This window comes from Plecotus auritus (assembly GCF_963455305.1).
Source record: "Plecotus auritus genome assembly, chromosome: 1".
NCBI classification, from domain to species: Eukaryota; Metazoa; Chordata; class Mammalia; order Chiroptera; family Vespertilionidae; genus Plecotus; species Plecotus auritus.
This window is the reverse complement of record NC_137770.1, coordinates 56,537,236-56,555,292: the sequence shown is the minus strand read 5'-3', so window position 1 is coordinate 56,555,292 and position 18,057 is coordinate 56,537,236. Positions and strand designations below refer to the sequence as shown.

Below are 18,057 nucleotides of genomic sequence, written 5' to 3'. Positions count from 1 at the left end.
CAATCTCTCTCTCCATCTCTCTCTCCATCTCTCTCTTCCTATCTTTTCCTCTCTCTCCCTCCTTCCCTCCCTCCCTCTCTCCCTCACTCCCTCTCTTTCTTTCCCTCTCTCTTCTCCCTCCCTCTCTCCCTCCCTCCCTCTTCTTCTCTCTCCCTGTCTCTCTCTCTCTCTCTCTCTCTCTCTCTCTCTCTCTCTCTCTCTCTCTCTCTCTCTTTCTCTCTCTCTCCCCCTCCCCCCACCCTTCCTCCGCTGGGGCCCTGCTTGTATTGCTGCTGCAGCTGGCAAAGCACTCTTCTCCTGGTTGGTGAGATGACTTCCAGCTGTGACTGGGGGAGTCTGTGTCTTTGGCTTTTCTCGGCTACCTCTTCAGAAGGTGTTCACTGATTTCCAGGGAGCGCTCCGAAGGAAGAGCACATACAGGAGAGAGCGTGCAGGCGTGGGTTTAGGACAAGGAGTGTCCAGAATTGGGTTTTGCTGCCAACCACGTATGTGACCGTGACCTAGTGACAAAACCTATGCGGGCCATGAAGTGATTGTGTGTGAATGGGGCGAGCCACTAAAACTGGCACCTATGGGTGGGGCTCGGAACCGTGTCCGGTCAGTCCAGCATGTGGGACAGCTGGTGTCACTGGGTTAATACCTTCTAGAAGCCAGGCACTCTGCACATGCCGTCGCATCCGCACCTACCCCATGAGGGAGCACAGCACCCATTTTTAAGAGGAGGAAACTGAGCTCCCGAGAGGCTGTGAGTGCTCCCCGCCACGCAGTGGTAGGTGGCAGAGCTGAACTGCAGCCTAGGTGAGGACATCCCCTATGAAGCACCACGGCCCAAACAGTGGGCAGCAGGACACCAACCACACACATGCACATGTCACAACATTCCTACACACTCACACACACACCCTCCCCTGTCCTCACCCCTAGCAAGAGCAACTACCCACAGAAGGAACAGGCATCCAATCTTGTGACATCGGGCATCACTCAAGTGGGGGGCTACAGTTAAGCCCAATATAGTCACCAACTTAAGCACAAGTGTATGCGCGCGCACACACACACACACACACACACACACTAACACCACCACTCGCCCCTCTTCTTCCTCCTCCGAGCCTGCTCCGGTTCATTCCGCCAGCGCCCCCACAAGTGCTGGCTGCCTCACGTGGTGGCCTCCTGCGCAACACCGTCCGGGGGCCTCTCAGTCCCATGATTGCTAGCCTCCCTCTTGGGTTGGAGGCATCTCAGATCGAGGAGCAAGCCCTCGCTGCTGCAATAAAGCAGGAGACCCACCTGCCATCTCCACCGGAGAAAATCCATACCCAGGAAAGCAGGCCGCTTTGATGTTCCCACAGGGAGTCATGCTGTCTCCCAGAGCCAATATCTAACGCTTCAGAATCATGTCTTCCATGAGACCAAAAACAAAAAGAAGAAAAATGTTCTCTCTCCATCAATTTCACAGCCTGATGCTCACTGTGCTGCCTGTGAAAACCACTTTAAGCGGTTTGAAGTGGCACCAGTGGGTTCACATGGGATGAGAAAACCCAGGGTGTCTGAACCCAGAGGACTGGTGAGGAGGCTCTTCAGGGGCCGGCATCCCTGCCGCAGGTGGAGTTTGCATGATCTCGATCGGGGTTCTTAGACTATTTCATAGTTGTCACCTTTCAGACCTGAAATCGTTTCTCCTGCTGCCCTGAGGGGTGTGTTGTGCTGGCTGGCCTCCTTGCACTCACAGGGTCAAACGCATTTCCCTGCATCATTTTTTAAAATCCTTATTAAACATGTCATAAAGTAAAGTGAGCAAAATTACTCACGCTTTTCCCCTTAATCTTTGTAACGGCATCATTGCTCCGGAAGGAGGGGTGGGGATGGTAGGCAAATTGTCTTTTCTTTTTTCCCAAGAAAAACACATAGAAAAATTCAAAACAAGAATAAATAACACATAAGTTCTCAGTATGAAAGGCCCTTTCATTTTTAAAAATATTAATTTCAAGACTTCTCCAAAAAAGTGACTTCCCTTGTGCAGGGAACGCAGGAGTCCCTGTCTATCGGCGTGCAGGCTCCCAGGGGCAGGGAGGGCCCTCGTTCCCTTGCCTCTGTCCCTCCTCGCAGTCCACACATCTTCTGTGAGCTCACTCGGGCCCCTGCAGCTTACACACACTGCAGGTCCTGACTTTCTGCAAAGGTCCCACCCCACGGAGATCCGGTGGGATGAGGAGGAGGGACAGATGATTCTCATTCCGAGGATGGAGAGAGCTACAGGGACCTTTGCAATCTTCTAAGCGGACCTGGGTTTTACACAAGCACCTTCCCCAGAATCAGGGAACCATGGCGTCTAACCAAGACATGGAAATCAATCTCCTCCGATGGGCAATTTAAGAACAAAGGAAGACAAAATCCCATCTCCAGCACAGAGACAGGGAACATTCATCCCCGCTCGGGCGAACATTCCGGGACAGGTGGGAGGAATCCCAGCAATGACAGCCAGGATGGATGTCCACGGTGAGAGCGGCAGCCACTTGGTCTTGGTGGCTTCATCGAGCAGGTGTTGACCACTGCTTTCCTTCAGGGTCTGAGTGTCTGCCCTTGTGTTCAAAGGGCAGATCCAGCTTACAGAGCCAGAGCCCCAGGAGACTGTAGGAAGGGTCTTTGGAATCAGACAGACACCTGGGTTCAAATTCTGCTCCACCTCTAACCACTGGGTGACCTTGGACTGCTCTCCAAGCCTCTGCCTCCTTCTCTGTGGTTCTCCGGGATCATTGACACCCTATCTGTCTAGATTTCAGCAGAAACGAGGACTCCACTGGCCTGGGTCACCAAAAAAGAGCATGCAGGACTCCTTACACTTGGCAGGCAATATTAAAGCAACCAACATAGGGTGTCACTGCACCCCAAATCTGACAACAGGCCAGGAAGAGCGAGGGGTGGGAATAGCCCAGGGGAATGGGAGCTGGGGAGGAGTTGGGTGCAGTGACTGTGTTGTCAGGCTCCAGAGCAGGAAGGAACTGAGAAAAACACTCTGACCTCTCTCTGATGTCCTGCTCATGCCTCGCAAGAGGTCAGTCTCAACCACAAACCATCCTGCAAGGCAGCCGGGGTAGTGTAGGCTGTGCGGTCACACCTGGGGTTCAGAGCGGGCAGAGGGTGAATGGAGATAGCAAGGGTTGGTGTAGAATATGCTATCTAACAAGCATGTTGTCCTTACTTAGTCTTGTTATGAGGACAAAAACGTGTGTGAAACACAGTATGTAGCCAAATGCATAGTAGATTTCAACAAATAGGAGCTATTTTCTCATTAGTTGTATTCACCTGTAGGGTCTTTATTGCCTTGTTTTCACACAAAGGGCCCTAGCAGTCCTTCCATGCCTGGTGTGTGTTGTGCCCTGTGGAGATGCAACATTAATATAACCAAAACGGCCTCAGGGAGATAAGACATGGACTCTGGTGCCCATGAGGCAGGGGGTGACACAGGCACGCAAGCCCTCCCAGCGGCACGCTCCGCCGGGACAGGGCCACAGTTCTGGCTCTCTCACTTTCTTTCTTAATACTTTTTAAAGCTTTTCTTTTTCCAACGATAGTCTAAAAGAACGCTTACTGCAGAAAATGTGGAACTTGTAAAAAAGCAGAGAGGAGAAGAGAAATTACTCTACCCTCTCCAGAGATACGCACTCTTAACTGTTTTGTGGCTGCCTCCCCTTCTGTGCATTCTGCTTTAGAGTCAGTCTTATATTACATATGCAATTTAATAGCCTGGTTGTTGTTTGGGTCCCCCCACCCCCTCTTTCATAAGCATTGAAATCATTCCAAAAGTATCTTTTAATGAGCTCATAAGAGTAAATCACATGGCTGGGAACATGAGCTTGGAATCAGCAGACTAACGTCTAATTGCAAGCTTACCAGCTCTTCCCACACGACAACAGGCAAGTTCCTTACCTTCGGCTTCTCTGTTTGTACAATGATGCTGGAGGGAGAATGAAGTAGGCATCTTACAAAGTTGTTGCAAAGAGAAATGAAATATTTATTTATATGCAGTCATTAGCTCAGTGTTTGGGACATAGTAAAGAGCTAAATGGTAGTTATCATAATTGTCACTAAGAGTCCATAGTCATTCCTCTATTCGTGAATATTTAGCGTGTTTCTGGTTTATTTTTAATTAGATAATCCTGTTATGACATTTTTGAACTTAAATCTTCTTTCCACACTTCAACTTTTTCCTTAGGGTACATAAAGCTATTGGTCTCAGGTTTTAATATTTTACTAGTTTAATTCTGGAGCCAGATACATCCCAGCTATACTACTTACTACCTGTAACCTCTCTGTGCTTCAGTTAGCCCTGCTCTAAAAGATCATGATATAAGAATTAAATGAGATAATAGATGCAAAACATTTGGCAGTTAATGTAAATATTAGCCAACATTGCTATCATGCATACTGCCCGTTACACCCTCGCTTGTTTACCTCTGACAGCTTTTAGCACTGGGCTGAGCACCAGGAGACTTCCAATGAATACACAGTAAACTACACTGAGTGGCCAGATTATTATGATCTCTGAATGCATAATAATCTGGCCACTCAGTGTGTGTGTGTGTGTGTGTGTGTGTGTGTATATATATATATATATTAGAGGCCCGGTGCATTAATTCATGCATGGGTGGGGTCTGGCCAGCCTGGCCAGGGGGAGGGGACATGGGCGGTCGGTCGGCCTGCCTGCTGGTCGAACTCCTGGTCGAGGGGACAATTTGCATATTAGTCTTTTATTATATAGGATATACACTGAGTGGCCAGATGATTATGTGTTCAGAGATCATAACAATCTGGCCACTCAGTATAGGTAAACATTGGTTGCTAGTCGTGTTCCTTGGGTACTCTGGAAGATGCTCTGCTTCCTCATTAGGAGGTTGCCCCGAGTTCAGTCCTCCCACCTCATGCTGTCCACATCATCCCCATGTCCTGGACCCATGCCTATGGCCAGTATCTTGGGGAAGACCTTCCCTTCTGGCCTTAGTTCAACCTATAACAGTAGTCTCTTGTAACAGAGTTCCCTAGACAGACCTTAAATAGTGTAAGACCTCCAGAGGCTTCTGGGATCATAGGACAGAGACCCTGTCTTCACCACCACCACCCAAAGGTTTGGGGACCCTTCCTGGGACTTGACCCAGATTATCTTACTTCCCACCCACTGTCCCATAGTCCTGAGAGTATCAAGCTACTTTATTCTGGGCTGGAGGATTTAAGCACCTGTGATGTACAGGTCACTGGAGTAAATCCACCGCAAAGCCCATTGGGAAGGTCAGTTTGTGCCAAAGGGTAGGTTTGTATAAATAACCCAGAAACCCAGCAATACAGGCACACCCTGTAGCTGGAGTGTTGGCAACACTCCATTAGCCACAGCTGCTAGGTTTGCGTGCAGCTACCAACCTCCAGTGGAAATGCGCCATTTAGGAGTTAGTAGAATGATTCATGAGGATGATGAATTTCCACATGCTGGGTACACGTAATGGATGACCATGTGGCTAGCTCTAGGATCTCTACTTCCCAGTAGGAATTCTCATATAACAAAGCTTGAAACTCAGGCCTTGAATTCTAGAGGTGATTTTCCATCTTGCTAAATGTTAATACATATCCTGATACTCCCAAGCGAACTATCAGGTCATTCATCCCACAAATGTTAAGTAAGCACCTACTACGTGCAAGGCACTGTGTCAGGACTAGTGGACTAGTCAGTATCTACAGCAGGAAAGGCAAGTACGCAGCAAGCACACCATAAATCCCCTATCCTTTGCCCAAGACAGGCACTAGCCTTCTCGAGAGCCTGGACGTAGTCTCAGAACCCATTTCAACTTAGGGCTCTAGGCAGTCCTTTCAATCAAATTGACATGCCACATTAAGCCTGTTTGCCATCTTGGAGCTAAAATGCTGCAGGTACTTGCAGACTATGGGCACAACAAGAAAAAGAAGTCTGAGCAGCCATCAGCCAATTTGGAATGAGGTAGGGGAATTTTGAAAACAGCCTCACAGCTGGTTGGTATAACAATGCAGACAAAGCCAAGGCCATCTTAGGAACCTTGGCAATGGGTCCAGGCTAAGAGCACAGATGTTGCTGTGTAACCTTGAGCTAGTCACTTCACCTCCCTGAGCCCTGATTTTCTGATTTATAAAATGAAGATAATAATTACACTACCTACCTCATAGAGTTGTTATGACAAGTTAATGAGATGATGCAATGTGAAATATGTAACAACACCTGCCTACTAGTACGCAATGTGGTTTTTTTGTTGTTGTTGTTAATGAAATATAGACTGTATTTAGGTAAAAAAGAAATAAAATACATTTTCTCTTCCAAACAATCCAGTAGAAGGACATTCTGGACATTTGCTCTGATAGAAAACTTTTGGGACCAAGTACTAGAACTCGAGTTATCTATTTCCATTGGAAAATGTTCTCGTTGAACCCCTCAGTACTAATTCCCAGGAACTGCCCCAGAATATAGGGCTGTGGTCACTGAGGCATATGTCTCAGCTAGAATTCTGCCTCACCCCAACACTGACCCCATCAAACTGGCAAACGTAAACATGGCAGTGTGTCCTCTTGCCTTTGTCGGTGTCCAAAAGGCATATACTCTTCGATCTATGAAAGGGGACCCCTACCAAATACATGAGGTAGTCCAACAGAATTGCATCCAGAAGTTGGGACAATGCCAGATATACTGTACTCCTGTTCTACCTCCTTTTGTTGGATAATACTTATTATTGTTAATTTACAAACACAATAGAAGTCTTCTTAAGACATTTAGGAGATACAGAGAAAGAAAAAGAAGAAAATAAAAGGCATTCATAATTCTATCACCTGTGAATAGAATTATGGGGTGGGGGGGGAGGGATATCTACTTATCCAGACTTTTCCCTCTGCATTTCAAATTTAAATTTTTTCTGATTAAATTCTCTTTCTCTCTCCCTCTCCTCCCCCTCCCCTGCTCCCAGTTTATCATTATCAGTTCAAGATCCAGTTCCTCAACCAAATTGAGAAGCCAGTGGAACCAACGTTTACCATGTCACTCCTGGGAACAGAAAACGAAATACAGAAAATCCCCATCACTCTGTGAGTACAAGGAGCAGCCCGTCTATGGTGATGGCAGCCTGAGTTTTCTCGCAGAGACTAGATGAACTCTGTACTTCTCAAGGGTCAGGCCAGATACAATCTACTTTTCTCAGCCCATAGGACTACCCCAAACACCCTATCAGATGAGACATCCACCCAAGCCCAACGCCCTGTCATCCCTCCCCGGCCTCTCCCAGGCCCACCGTTGCTTTACGTTGGCACTACCTGTGCATGTGACCGGCCCACTGCCTGTGGGCTGAGCAGAGAGGAGACCAGAGGGACCCAGTGCCTGCGCTCAGTGCAGGAAGCAGACCGGGCAGGGAGGAGTGTTGAGGCCAGAGCAGGTGTCCACAGGAAGGCCCCGAGTGCCTGCCTTTCCAGTGACTTCTGAAAAGTAGTCCAGAAATAAAACCGGTATCATTCAACGTGGCACCAATTCCCCATGCCAATCCGCCTGCACTGCCAGCCCTTCCCATCTGTCCTTCGTCCTGCCACACACCTGCTCGCAGCACAAGCCTCACGCCTCCCTCAGAGGCTCCCAGCTTCACCGGCCAGAAAAGGCCCGTGAGCTGCTTTTTCTCAGCATCTCCACTCTCAGCGTGGGCTCTTCCTGGGAAGTGACACTAGCCCTTCACTCGCTCAGGGACGGTCCTCCGCTTCTAAAAATGGCCCCCAGGCGTTGATCTCTGATCTCACACAGCTTCAGTCACTCGGGAAGTCTGTGCGGGTGCTCGCCCTGGAGGCTTCTCCCAGTCTAGCGGGTGGAGGCATTCCTAAAGAGTCCCAGTATTTTTTAAAAAGACTTAATTTTTAGAGCAGTTTTAGGTTCACAGCAAAATTGAGTGGAAGGTAAGAAATCATACTATATTATTCCATTTTTGTAACATACAAACTATTCTATACGTGGCCAAAAATAGATCAGTGGTCACATGGGGCCAGGGGTAAGGGGGGATGGAATGCAATAAGGCAAAAAGGCGATAAAAATGTTTCTGTCCTGATTGTGATAGTGGTTTTATTAATGTAAATAACTGATAAAACTCATTGAATTGCACACTTTAAATGAATGTGATTTGTCTTAAATGAATTGTTTTGCAATAAGGTCGATAAGAAATATAAATAAATTAATGGTCTGGAAAAAAAAAAAAAGAGTCCCAGTAGCATCCGGCAGGAAGGGCTAGATGAGCAGCCGTGTAAGGAAGCTCTCCATCCACTGTCTCACTAAATCCCGTGTTACCCATGCATTACCCAAACCTCTCCCTGGGGGGCGGGGGTTGTTCTAAAGAGTGGAAAGGGCATCTGGGTTCTGTCGATGTTGGGCATGTTTAATGTCGTGGAGATGAGTGAGCAAACTGATACTGGTGATGCCTATGGAGATGCGTTTAAATACTGCTCTAAATTGGTGCATCTTTTTAATATATGGTTTTCTATTACTGTTGTGCTTTGTTGTTTAAATAGACGTTTCTATTTATTTATATGGGGAGAAAGGAGCCTTGCTGGGGAGAGGAGAGGGTGGTGCGTCTCTGTTGTGTCCATCAAACCGACAGAGAGCCGACCTGGACAGAGGCCATTGCCAAACCCCCACTGTCCCATCGGGGGCAGTTTTCTCGATTTGTTAACATAAAAGCTAGGAAGCCTGAGCTAAACAAAGTTAACTAGGTTTTCATTGTGGAACTCTCTGAGCCTTTATAATATGCTGTCACAGGAAACAGTATGGTTTTCCCAATATTACTAGAAAACCCGTTTTTATCCTATTGCTGCTACCTCTAGGAATAATCTGCCCGACACGAGTTTGAGTAATACTGTAGGAATGACCATGCAAGTCACACAGGCAAACCGAACACATCCTGAATGTACCTAAGCATCACTTTGCTGTTACAAATACACTGACTGTGTCTGGTTTCCTTTGTATCTTCAAGGGGCGAAGGAATTACTAGTAACAAAACCTATTCCTTTCTTATCACCTTGGATTCGGATATTGGCGAGCTGCTCACAATCAAATTCAAGTGGGAAAACAGCGCCGTGTGGGCCAATGTCTGGAACACGGTCCAGACCATCATCCCGTGGGGCAGAGGGCCCCTCTACTCAGGCCTCATTCTAAAGAACATCCGAGTCAAAGCAGGAGAGACCCAGAAAAGGTGAGTGCTCATTCAACTCCTGACATCTAGTAAGCACTTTTATAATGTCAATAGAGGCCTGGTGCACGAATTCATGCATGGGTGGGGTCTGACCGGCCCACCCCGATTGGGGCCGACCAGGCTGGGCTGGCCCCACCCCCCACCACCTGGTCGAACTCCCGGTTGAACTCCCAGTTCAAAAGGACAATTTGCATGTTAGCCTTTTATTATATAGGATACTTGCATTTATCCTATGAGGTGGGCATTATTATGTCCTAATAATGGAGGATTGGCACTGAGAAAAGTGAATTGCCCAGCCACAGGTGGAAGGACCGGGCTAGCCTCTTCCATTGCTTGGGTGTGATAGCTGCCTGCCTCCAGAGTCTGAGGACCACCTCACTAGCCCAACACTCCTCAAATCGCAGCCTGTGGATGCATCACAGGGTGATGTCAGTGCTGCTGGGCCAAGGTCCACACTTTGGGTGGCAAGGCCCCAGATTTGACATTTCTTTTTCGTTCCTTACTCGGAGGAATGCTCTTAACAGATAATAATCTTAACATCTCACTCTGTGGTGATGCGTTTCAAATCTTAGAGTGCCAGAGAATCACGGGAAGCGTATTAAATATGCATCATGTCCGGCCCCACACACAGAGCTTCTGACTCATTGTGATCTGAGAAGGGAGCCAGGACACACTTTTGTTACTGAAACCTTTTGACATGGACCCGGGGGTTGCCCTTAAGAAACCTGCTCTGCATGATTTAGCTTCTCCCTTGGCCCCCAGGTCCTCGGGGACAATGAGGGGTTAGGAAGGGGATGGGGAAGAAAGGGTTGTCCAGCTGCTACTTCAGTGGAGCAAAGAGATGCCCAACATATTTTGCCATGGCAACCATACTTGTTTGCAGCTGTGCAGGTCTTCACGAAAGGAGAATTCTGTCCTCCCAGACCTTTTCCTGTCTCCTCCCTCCCTCCGCCCCCCCCCCCAGCCCCCGTGTTCAGGACACTGGCCTCTCCTCTCCCTCTTATTTGTTGGGAAGCTCATTTCTCTCTTTGGCTTGTCCCCAGGAGGGACAGAAAACAGCAGGCTTCTCACTCCTAGACTATACACCAGGTTTCTCTGCCCGGGAGTGGGGAGGGGGGAGGGGGGACCAGGGCAGATGTATGCCCCCTGAGGCCCTTCCACAGCCCCACTCTGAGGGCCTATCTTCCTGGGATACAAGGTCTTGGCAATTACGAAGAGCACACTCTGCAGTCTCCACGTGATCAATTTGGAAAATTAAACTGCTTCTCCTCTTCTACGCTTAGCTGTTCTTGCCTGAGTCTTTGGCCCTTTACATCAGCTCTGTCTGAGTACCACCCCTCCCACATGCTCCCAGCTAGAGAGTGAACCCTCCAGGGCGGTGGCTGTTCCCCAGGACAGTCCTGTGACTTGGCCTGAAAGGTGGTAAGAAAGACAACGCTACCTTCTCCACTAGTGCTTAACTGCACGATTCTCAAGAAGGAAAGAGGAGGCCCCGGCCAGGTAGCTCAGTTGGTTAGAGCATTGTCCAAATATGCCAAGGTTGTGGGTTCAATTCTCTGTCAGGGCACATACAAGAATCAACCAATGAATGCATAGTAAGTGGAACAACAAAGCCATGTTTCTCTCTCTCTCTCAGTCTCTCTGCCCCCCTTCTCTGTCCCTCTAAACAGTCAATACATACATACATACATACATGCATGCATACATATATACATACATGCATACATACAAGAAGGAAAGAGGAGAGGGGAGGGAACGGCACTTACGGAGCTCCTACAGCAGGCGGGCCTGGAACTGAGTGCTCCAGGGCAGTCATCTCATGGAATCTTCCCAACAACCCTCTGAAGTGGGTAGTGTTGGCTGCGCAGACCTGGAACCTTAGGCTCACAGAAGCTACCCAGCTTGGGGACTTTGCTAGTAATTGTCCGAGCCCAGTTCCCACTCAGGTTTGCCTGATTCATCGCCCATTTGTTGCCTGTACACTGTTCCCAGCAGGTCCTTCCTCCGTTACCCTTGGCCCACTAATCTGACTCTCCTAAGGGGAACCTAGCAGAGTGCAGTGCTGGACGTTAATACACGCACACCAAGCCCTTGTTCGAGGCTCATGCTGGAACGAGGGGAAGGGCTATGGGACCTAGAGTTTCCCAGCAGTAAGTACAAAACGCCGGCTATGTGTCTTCACAGTACCAGATGTCATGGAGGGAGACCAAAAAAAATCTGCGTTTTGACTGTTGGCATAAATGAAAACAAGACGCGTTAGTTTTAGTAATAATGTGCTCCATCTCAGAGTTTCCCCAGCCTCAATGTCCACACGGGTCATCTGGGAATCCTGTTAAAATGCAGTTCTGCTTCAGTAGGTCTGGGGGTTGGGGGGAGGCATGAGACTCTGCTTCTCTAACAAGTCCCTGGCGCGGCTGGTGCTGCTGGTCATAGACCACACATTGATTAGCCAGGGTCTAGTACTGCGTGGCCTAGGAAGTTTAAGAAGTAAGTTCAGGTTGGTGCTGCTGGGGCTGAGCTGCAGCAGGCTTTGGGGAGGCCAGGAGGTGTTCCCAGAGAGAGGCAGTGAGCAAGGCACTAGGTGAGCAGGGTCCAGTGGCCCCTGCATCAGCCAGTCCTAAACTCTCATTTTGACTTCACTGCTTACCACCTCCGTAGGATAAATATGTAGGATAATTCTGAGAACAGCTGAACCTCTCTGAGGCTCGGTTCTTCAATAATAAATGGGAATTATATTATGTATCTCATGAGACTATTACTAATAATTGTTAGTAATAACAATTACTAACGTTTAATCACCTTCAGCAAAATCCCAGAGCCAGGATGCAAACGCTTAACCTCATACTCTTAATCTCCCTGCTGACTACAAGGCGGGGCGGAGGGAGGAGGAAATTGAGTAAGTCACCTGCTCTGTGACTCCACGGCTGATTCTTCTCTCCCACAGGCACAAAGTCAGGGACAAGAGGGCCTGTTGTGGGGTGAAGAGAAAGGACAGAAAATATTAGCCCTGCAGCACATAAAAAGCAATAGGCTAACCGTAATGAGATATTCCATTTCCACAATAATCATATAATTCAAAACAAAAAGCAGTGAGATTATCTCTGGCCAACCATCAGTTGGGCAGGAATTAGAAGAGATAACATGCAGAGATAGTAAAGGTGTGGAGCAATGGGCTTTCTCCTACTGATAGTAGGAGTGAAATTACAGAGCGTCTGCAGCAACTGACTCAGCAACTGACGTGGTGAGCACCTGCCTTATGCCAGGCACTGCTGTGGGCCCCAGATATACAGCAGTGAACAGAGGAGACAACGCCCTTGGTCTCATGGAGCTTACATTATCAAAAATTTTTGTACCCATAATACATATGACCGAGAATATGACATGACACAGAACTTTACTTCCAGGTGTCTGTCCTGGAGAAATACTAAGTATGTCCACAAAGGCTATATATGTACAAAATGTTTGTTGCAGTACTATTTGGAAATAGTAAACCATTGGAAAAAACCTCAGTATCTATCCATCAATAGGAAAATGGCTAAATGCATTGAGCTCTATGTGTACAATGGAATCCATGCAGCAGGTGGAAAGGAATGAAAGAGATGTATATGTACTAACTAGAGGCCCAGTGCATGAAATTCATGCACGGGGAGAGGGGGTCCCCTCAGCCCAGCCTGCACCCTCTCCAATCTGGGACCCCTCAGGGGATGTTTGACTGCCAGTTTAGGCCCGATCCTGGGGATTGAGCCAAAACCGGCAGTCGGACATCCCTCTCACAATCCTGGACTGCTTGGGTCCTAATTGCTCACCTGCCTGCCTGCCTGGTCGCCCTTAATTCCCCCTCCCACCTGGCTGGCCTGATCGCCCCTCACTGCCCCTCACTGCCAACCAGGTCGCCCCCAACTGCCCCCTCCCTGCCGGCCTGGTTGCACCTAACTGCTCCCCCCAACTCTTCCCTCCACCGGCCTAGTCACCCCTTACTGCCCCCCCTGCTTGTCTGGTTGCCCCCAACTGCCTCCCTCCTAGCCTGGTTGCCCCTAACTTCCCCCCCTGCCAGCCTGGTCACCCCCAACTTTCCCCCCCCCCCTGCTGACCTAGTCACCCCTCACTGCCTCCCCACCAGCCTAATTGCCCCCAACTGCCCCCCCCCCCGTCATCCTGGTCGCCCCACACAGTCTGCTTGTTCAGTTGTTTGGTTGTCCCTCACTAACTCCCCTGCTGGCTTGGTCATAGACAGCCATCTTGTGAGGGTGTGAGGGTTAATTTGCATGTTACCTGTTTATTATATAGGATATGACTGGTCTCCAAGTACATTATTTGGTGACAAGGAAAAATTTCAGAAAAATACCTACAGAAAACCCTTATGTTTGCATATGAGCATCAGGGTATGTGTAAATGTCCTGGGAAGACAGTAACCAAACCATGAAGCGGGGAGGGAAGTGACACTGCTGAAGGGTGATGGAGAAAAGGGTCTTTAATATTTGACTTCATTCTTTACTACTTGAATTTTTCAAGAATGCATTTATAGATTACTCATATCACTTTTATTTCAGCTTTATTGAAGTGTATTTAACAAATAAAATTGTAAGATATTTAAAGTGTACATCATTGTGATTTGATATACAGGGTGGGGCAAAAGTAGGTTCGAATTGTGAGCGCACAAAACAAAGTTTACTGTAGCCTTGTTTATTTGTATTACAACTGTAAACCTTCTTTTGCCCCACACTGTACAAATACACTGTGAAAGGATTGCCCCATCTAGTTAATTAACACACTTATCACCTCACATATTTATCATATTCATTGTTTTGAGAATATTGACACTTACTCTGTTAGCAAATTTCATTGATACCATGTCGTGTTATTACCCACTATAGTCACCATGTTTCACATTAGGTCATCAGACTTTATTCACTCTGTAGCTGAAAGTTTATGCCCTTTTACCAGCCGCTCCCTAGTCCCCTTCTCCCAGCCCCTGGGAACCACTTTTCTCTACTTTTTCTATGAATTTGATTTTTTTTTTTTTTTTTTTTAGATTTCACATATAAGTGATACCATGTAGTTTTGTCTAGCTTATATACTACTTTAATGTTAAAAGTTTGTGAGTCAAGACTTGACCTCAGATGCAATTCAAAGAAAAGGAAGCCATGAACTAGAATTCTCTGTGACCACTGAAGCTGGTAACACAAAATAGCATCTCAGGCCAAGCTATGGGTCAAAGCAGACTAGCCGCCAGCTGGTCTCCAAAAGAGGCCCAAAGCATTAGTGATGTCCTCTTTGGCTGGACAGCATCTGCATCAATGAGAGGAAGGGCAGGGCTTACATGACAGCCTGGCAGGGGCTGGTGACAGTGGCCTCATGCCCAGGGACCTTTAAGACCAGCATTGACAAATTGGTGCGGGTCCAAAGAAGAAAGGCTGGAGGGAAGACTGTCAGAGCAGAACAGCTGAAGCAGCTGTGAATGTTTGCCCAGGAGCCAGGACGATGTGGTGAAAGGAACAGTAGTTACGCTCAAATCTTTGATGAGTGGTTATCAGGGAGAATAAAGGAGGATTGCCCCTAGGACTTAGCGTTTTTATAGAACTGAAATCAGCCCAGAGCAGAGCCTGACACGGATTGCGGTCACTGACTTGGGTTTTGCTTTTCTCTGAAGTTATGAAAATACTAGTGACCCGGTGCACAAAATCCATGCACATTAAAAGGGAATTAATTAGAGGAAATATTTTAATATTGCTATTTGCCCTTTCTCTATAATAGAAGTGTCAGAGATGAAAGAAAATTAGTAAAATGTATATGAAAATCTTCCTCCTGTCAGAGTCTGGGGCATGCCGTGGGACCCAGAGACAAGTCCCCACCCACCCATGCGTGCCTCGAAATCGCGTGAAACTCAGACCCGGCCAGCCCCACTCCCACTGGGTGAGATCCAGATCCGGCCAGCCCCACCCCCATCAAGCCCCGCTGGGCGGGGGGTGCAATCCCTGGTGGTGGGAGATGCAGCCTCAGGTCCCCCATCAAGCCCGGCCAGGCGAGGGGTGCAGCTTCAGGTCCCCCGGCGCACCCTCAGGTCCCCTGGCCTGGCGCTGGGGTGGGAGGCATGGCCTGAGGTCCCCAACACAGCGCCAGGGTGGATGGCACACCTTGAGGTCCCCCATCAAGCCCCGCCGGGGCAAGCTTTGAGGTCCCCTGTCAAGCCCCACTGGGCGGGGGGCATGGCCTCAGGTCCCCCGCCCCAGCCCAGCGTCACACAGCCTCAGGTCCCTGCTGATCACTTGTTATGGCTTGTTATGGGAACCCTGCCTCCGCTGTAGGCACAGCCATCTTGTGACAACATGAGGGTAAATTTGCATATTACCTCTTTATTATATAGGATTTGCAAACATAAGAATCTAGTTTTTTTTTAAAAAAAAACACAGCATGTGTTATATCAATTGAGTATTTGACAAAAGATGAAACACTTCAATAAGCTCCGTCTAAAACTTAATGCTGTCTTTGCTTTATGTTTTCTGTTCAGAATGTTATTTTGCTCAGAAAACATGGAAGACCTACAACTTCACCCAACCCAGGAGAAAACCTTTGTGAGATGTGACGTAAACTCTAAAAAAAAGAAGCGAAAGAACAGATGAGTTTTAATGAAGACCCAGTGTAAAGAATAAATGATCCTATTCCTTATCTGGAATGGTTGCCTTATTTCAAAACCAGTTATATAAAATAATCTTGCATAAAGTTTAGACTTAAAGGGAGAGTACATTTCACTATTATAAACTAAGCTTTTAATAACTATATTATGTAACTTTATTCAAATATTAATGTAACCAAATATTTTCTAATTTTATCTCTGATTAAATGGTAATATATGCAAATAAGTACAAATGTGAAACCCATTTTAGATCTGTTGTTCTAATTTAAAATGTCTTTTCCAATTAAGTCAAATTTTCCATAATTTTTTGCTAGTTTATTCTGATCAGTTTTTGAACCATGCTGGAAAGGTACTTCTTTATTACATAACTGGTGCTTCAATAAATGAAAATAATTACCAATTATCCCAATTTTTCCTCTTTTACAATGCTCACAACAGAAGGTAATAGAGCCCGGTGGGTGTGGCTCAGTTGGTTGAGCATCACTCCATGCACCAGGAAGTCGCTGGTTGATTCCTGGTCAGGGCACATGCCCAGGTTGTGGGCTTGACCCCCAGAGGATGTCATGAGGGAGGCAGCCAATTGATGTTTCTCACTCCCTATCTCTCCCTATCTCTCTCTCTAAAAAAAAATCAGTAACATATTTTTTTAAAAAAAAAAAAAAAAAAAAGGTAATGGAGCTCTAGCTGGTTTGGGTCAATGGATAGAGCATCAGCTTGGGGACTGAAGGGTCCGGATTCAATTCTGATCAAGGGCACGTACCTCGGTTGCAGGCTGGGGCAACCAATCAATGTGTCTCTGTCCCATCAGTGTTTGCTGGAGGCTAAGGACAGTAGTTAGCATAATAAATGTGAGAAGTTTGTCAGAAGGCTGATGGACATTTTCAGCAGGGCTAAAAATCTGCATATTATTACCTGCTGCTGAACAGCTGTAGGCAATTCCCTAAGTTGATAATCTTTTACTGTTTACCAAACTTTACCTTTAATATGTGTGTTTGCTTTGCTAAAGGGAAATATGTGTGAATAAAAAGCCGTGGGTCCAGACATTCAGGAGTCCATTCCACTACAAAAGGGTTTCCATCTGGCTCTCCCAAATACCTTCCAAATTTATATTTCTTGTCTAGTATATCCATTTATGTTGCAGCCCCTTCTCCAGATTCCTGAACGCTTGCTGCGAAAACACTGTGGCAGGTGTTACTCTCTGTCTCTCCCTCTCCCTTCCACTCTCTCTAAAAATCAATGGAAAAAATATTCTTAGGTGAGGATTAAAAAATAATAGTAATAATAAAGGTAATGGAAAACTTGGAATATCTCAAAGAGGTATCAAACCTCCAACTCTCCAATAAATGAAATAACGATGTTTGATCAGCAAATTCCATCACAGAGCATGTGAAGGAAATACCAGGTAAGGTAACCATTTGGGTGTGTGTTTCAAGTAATTCGGAGAGAAGGAACACGTGATGCGCATTTCACCACCTGACCTGACATCTGCATGGGCTCAGCTCTACCCAGCTCCTAGTTCACAAGCTCTTCGCCAGGGCCGGGTAAACCAGGGCTGGTGAGCACAAGAGTCCTGAAGACACGTCTGCCTGTAAGTCAGTGTGAGATTATCTTGCACAATTCCCCTTTTATTTCCCTGTAAAGACCCAATAAACTAAAGGGTATGGGGGAAAGGAGAGGAAAAACAGCTGCGTCCATGTTGGATTGTGTCCTGAACACTGCTGTTGCCTGCAAAAGTATCTGACCACACTTTTAAGTAAAGTGTGTGTGTGTCTAGAAAAAATAGCTATTAACATGAACAGTATTTCCCATTATGTCTAAAATACTAGATTTACAATAAAATCATATTTGCATTGGATTGGCATGTTTTACCATTAAATATCCAGAACAAATTTGAAATACAGTACCCCCCCTCATCCCCTTACCCTCGGTTTCACTTTCCCAGTTTCACTTACCCTTGGTCATCTACGCTCCAAAAATATTAAATGGAAAATTCCAGAAATAAACAATTCACAAGTTTTAAATTGTGAGCTGTTCTGAGGAACATTATTAAATCTTGAATTGTCCTGCTCCATCCTGTATGGGATGTGAATTCGTCCCTTTGTCCAGCATCTCCATGCTGTCTACATTCGCCACCCATTAGTCACTTAGCAGCTGTCTCAGACATCAGATCCACTCTCAGGTATCTCAGTGCTTGTA

The 18,057-nt window shown here is 46.9% G+C and overlaps 1 protein-coding gene across 7 annotated transcripts in view; it reads left to right on the top strand.

Annotated features, from left to right (window-relative positions):
• The window catches only part of LIPC (lipase C, hepatic type), a 139,531-nt gene extending 123,049 nt beyond the window's left edge, over positions 1-16,482 (top strand). For 6 of the 7 annotated variants that reach the window (XM_080665879.1, XM_080665881.1, XM_080665878.1 and 3 more), the window contains 3 exons: positions 6,975-7,092; positions 9,009-9,227; positions 15,736-16,482. In XM_080665879.1, coding sequence (XP_080522005.1) covers positions 6,975-7,092; positions 9,009-9,227; positions 15,736-15,847 — 449 coding nt within the window. In that variant the 3' untranslated portion in view covers positions 15,848-16,482. Of the gene's footprint in view, positions 1-6,974; positions 7,093-9,008; positions 9,228-15,039; positions 15,141-15,735 lie in introns of all 7 variants that reach the window. The other variant, XM_080665877.1, reaches the window with a different exon arrangement.
• Positions 16,483-18,057: the final 1,575 nt, after the last annotated feature.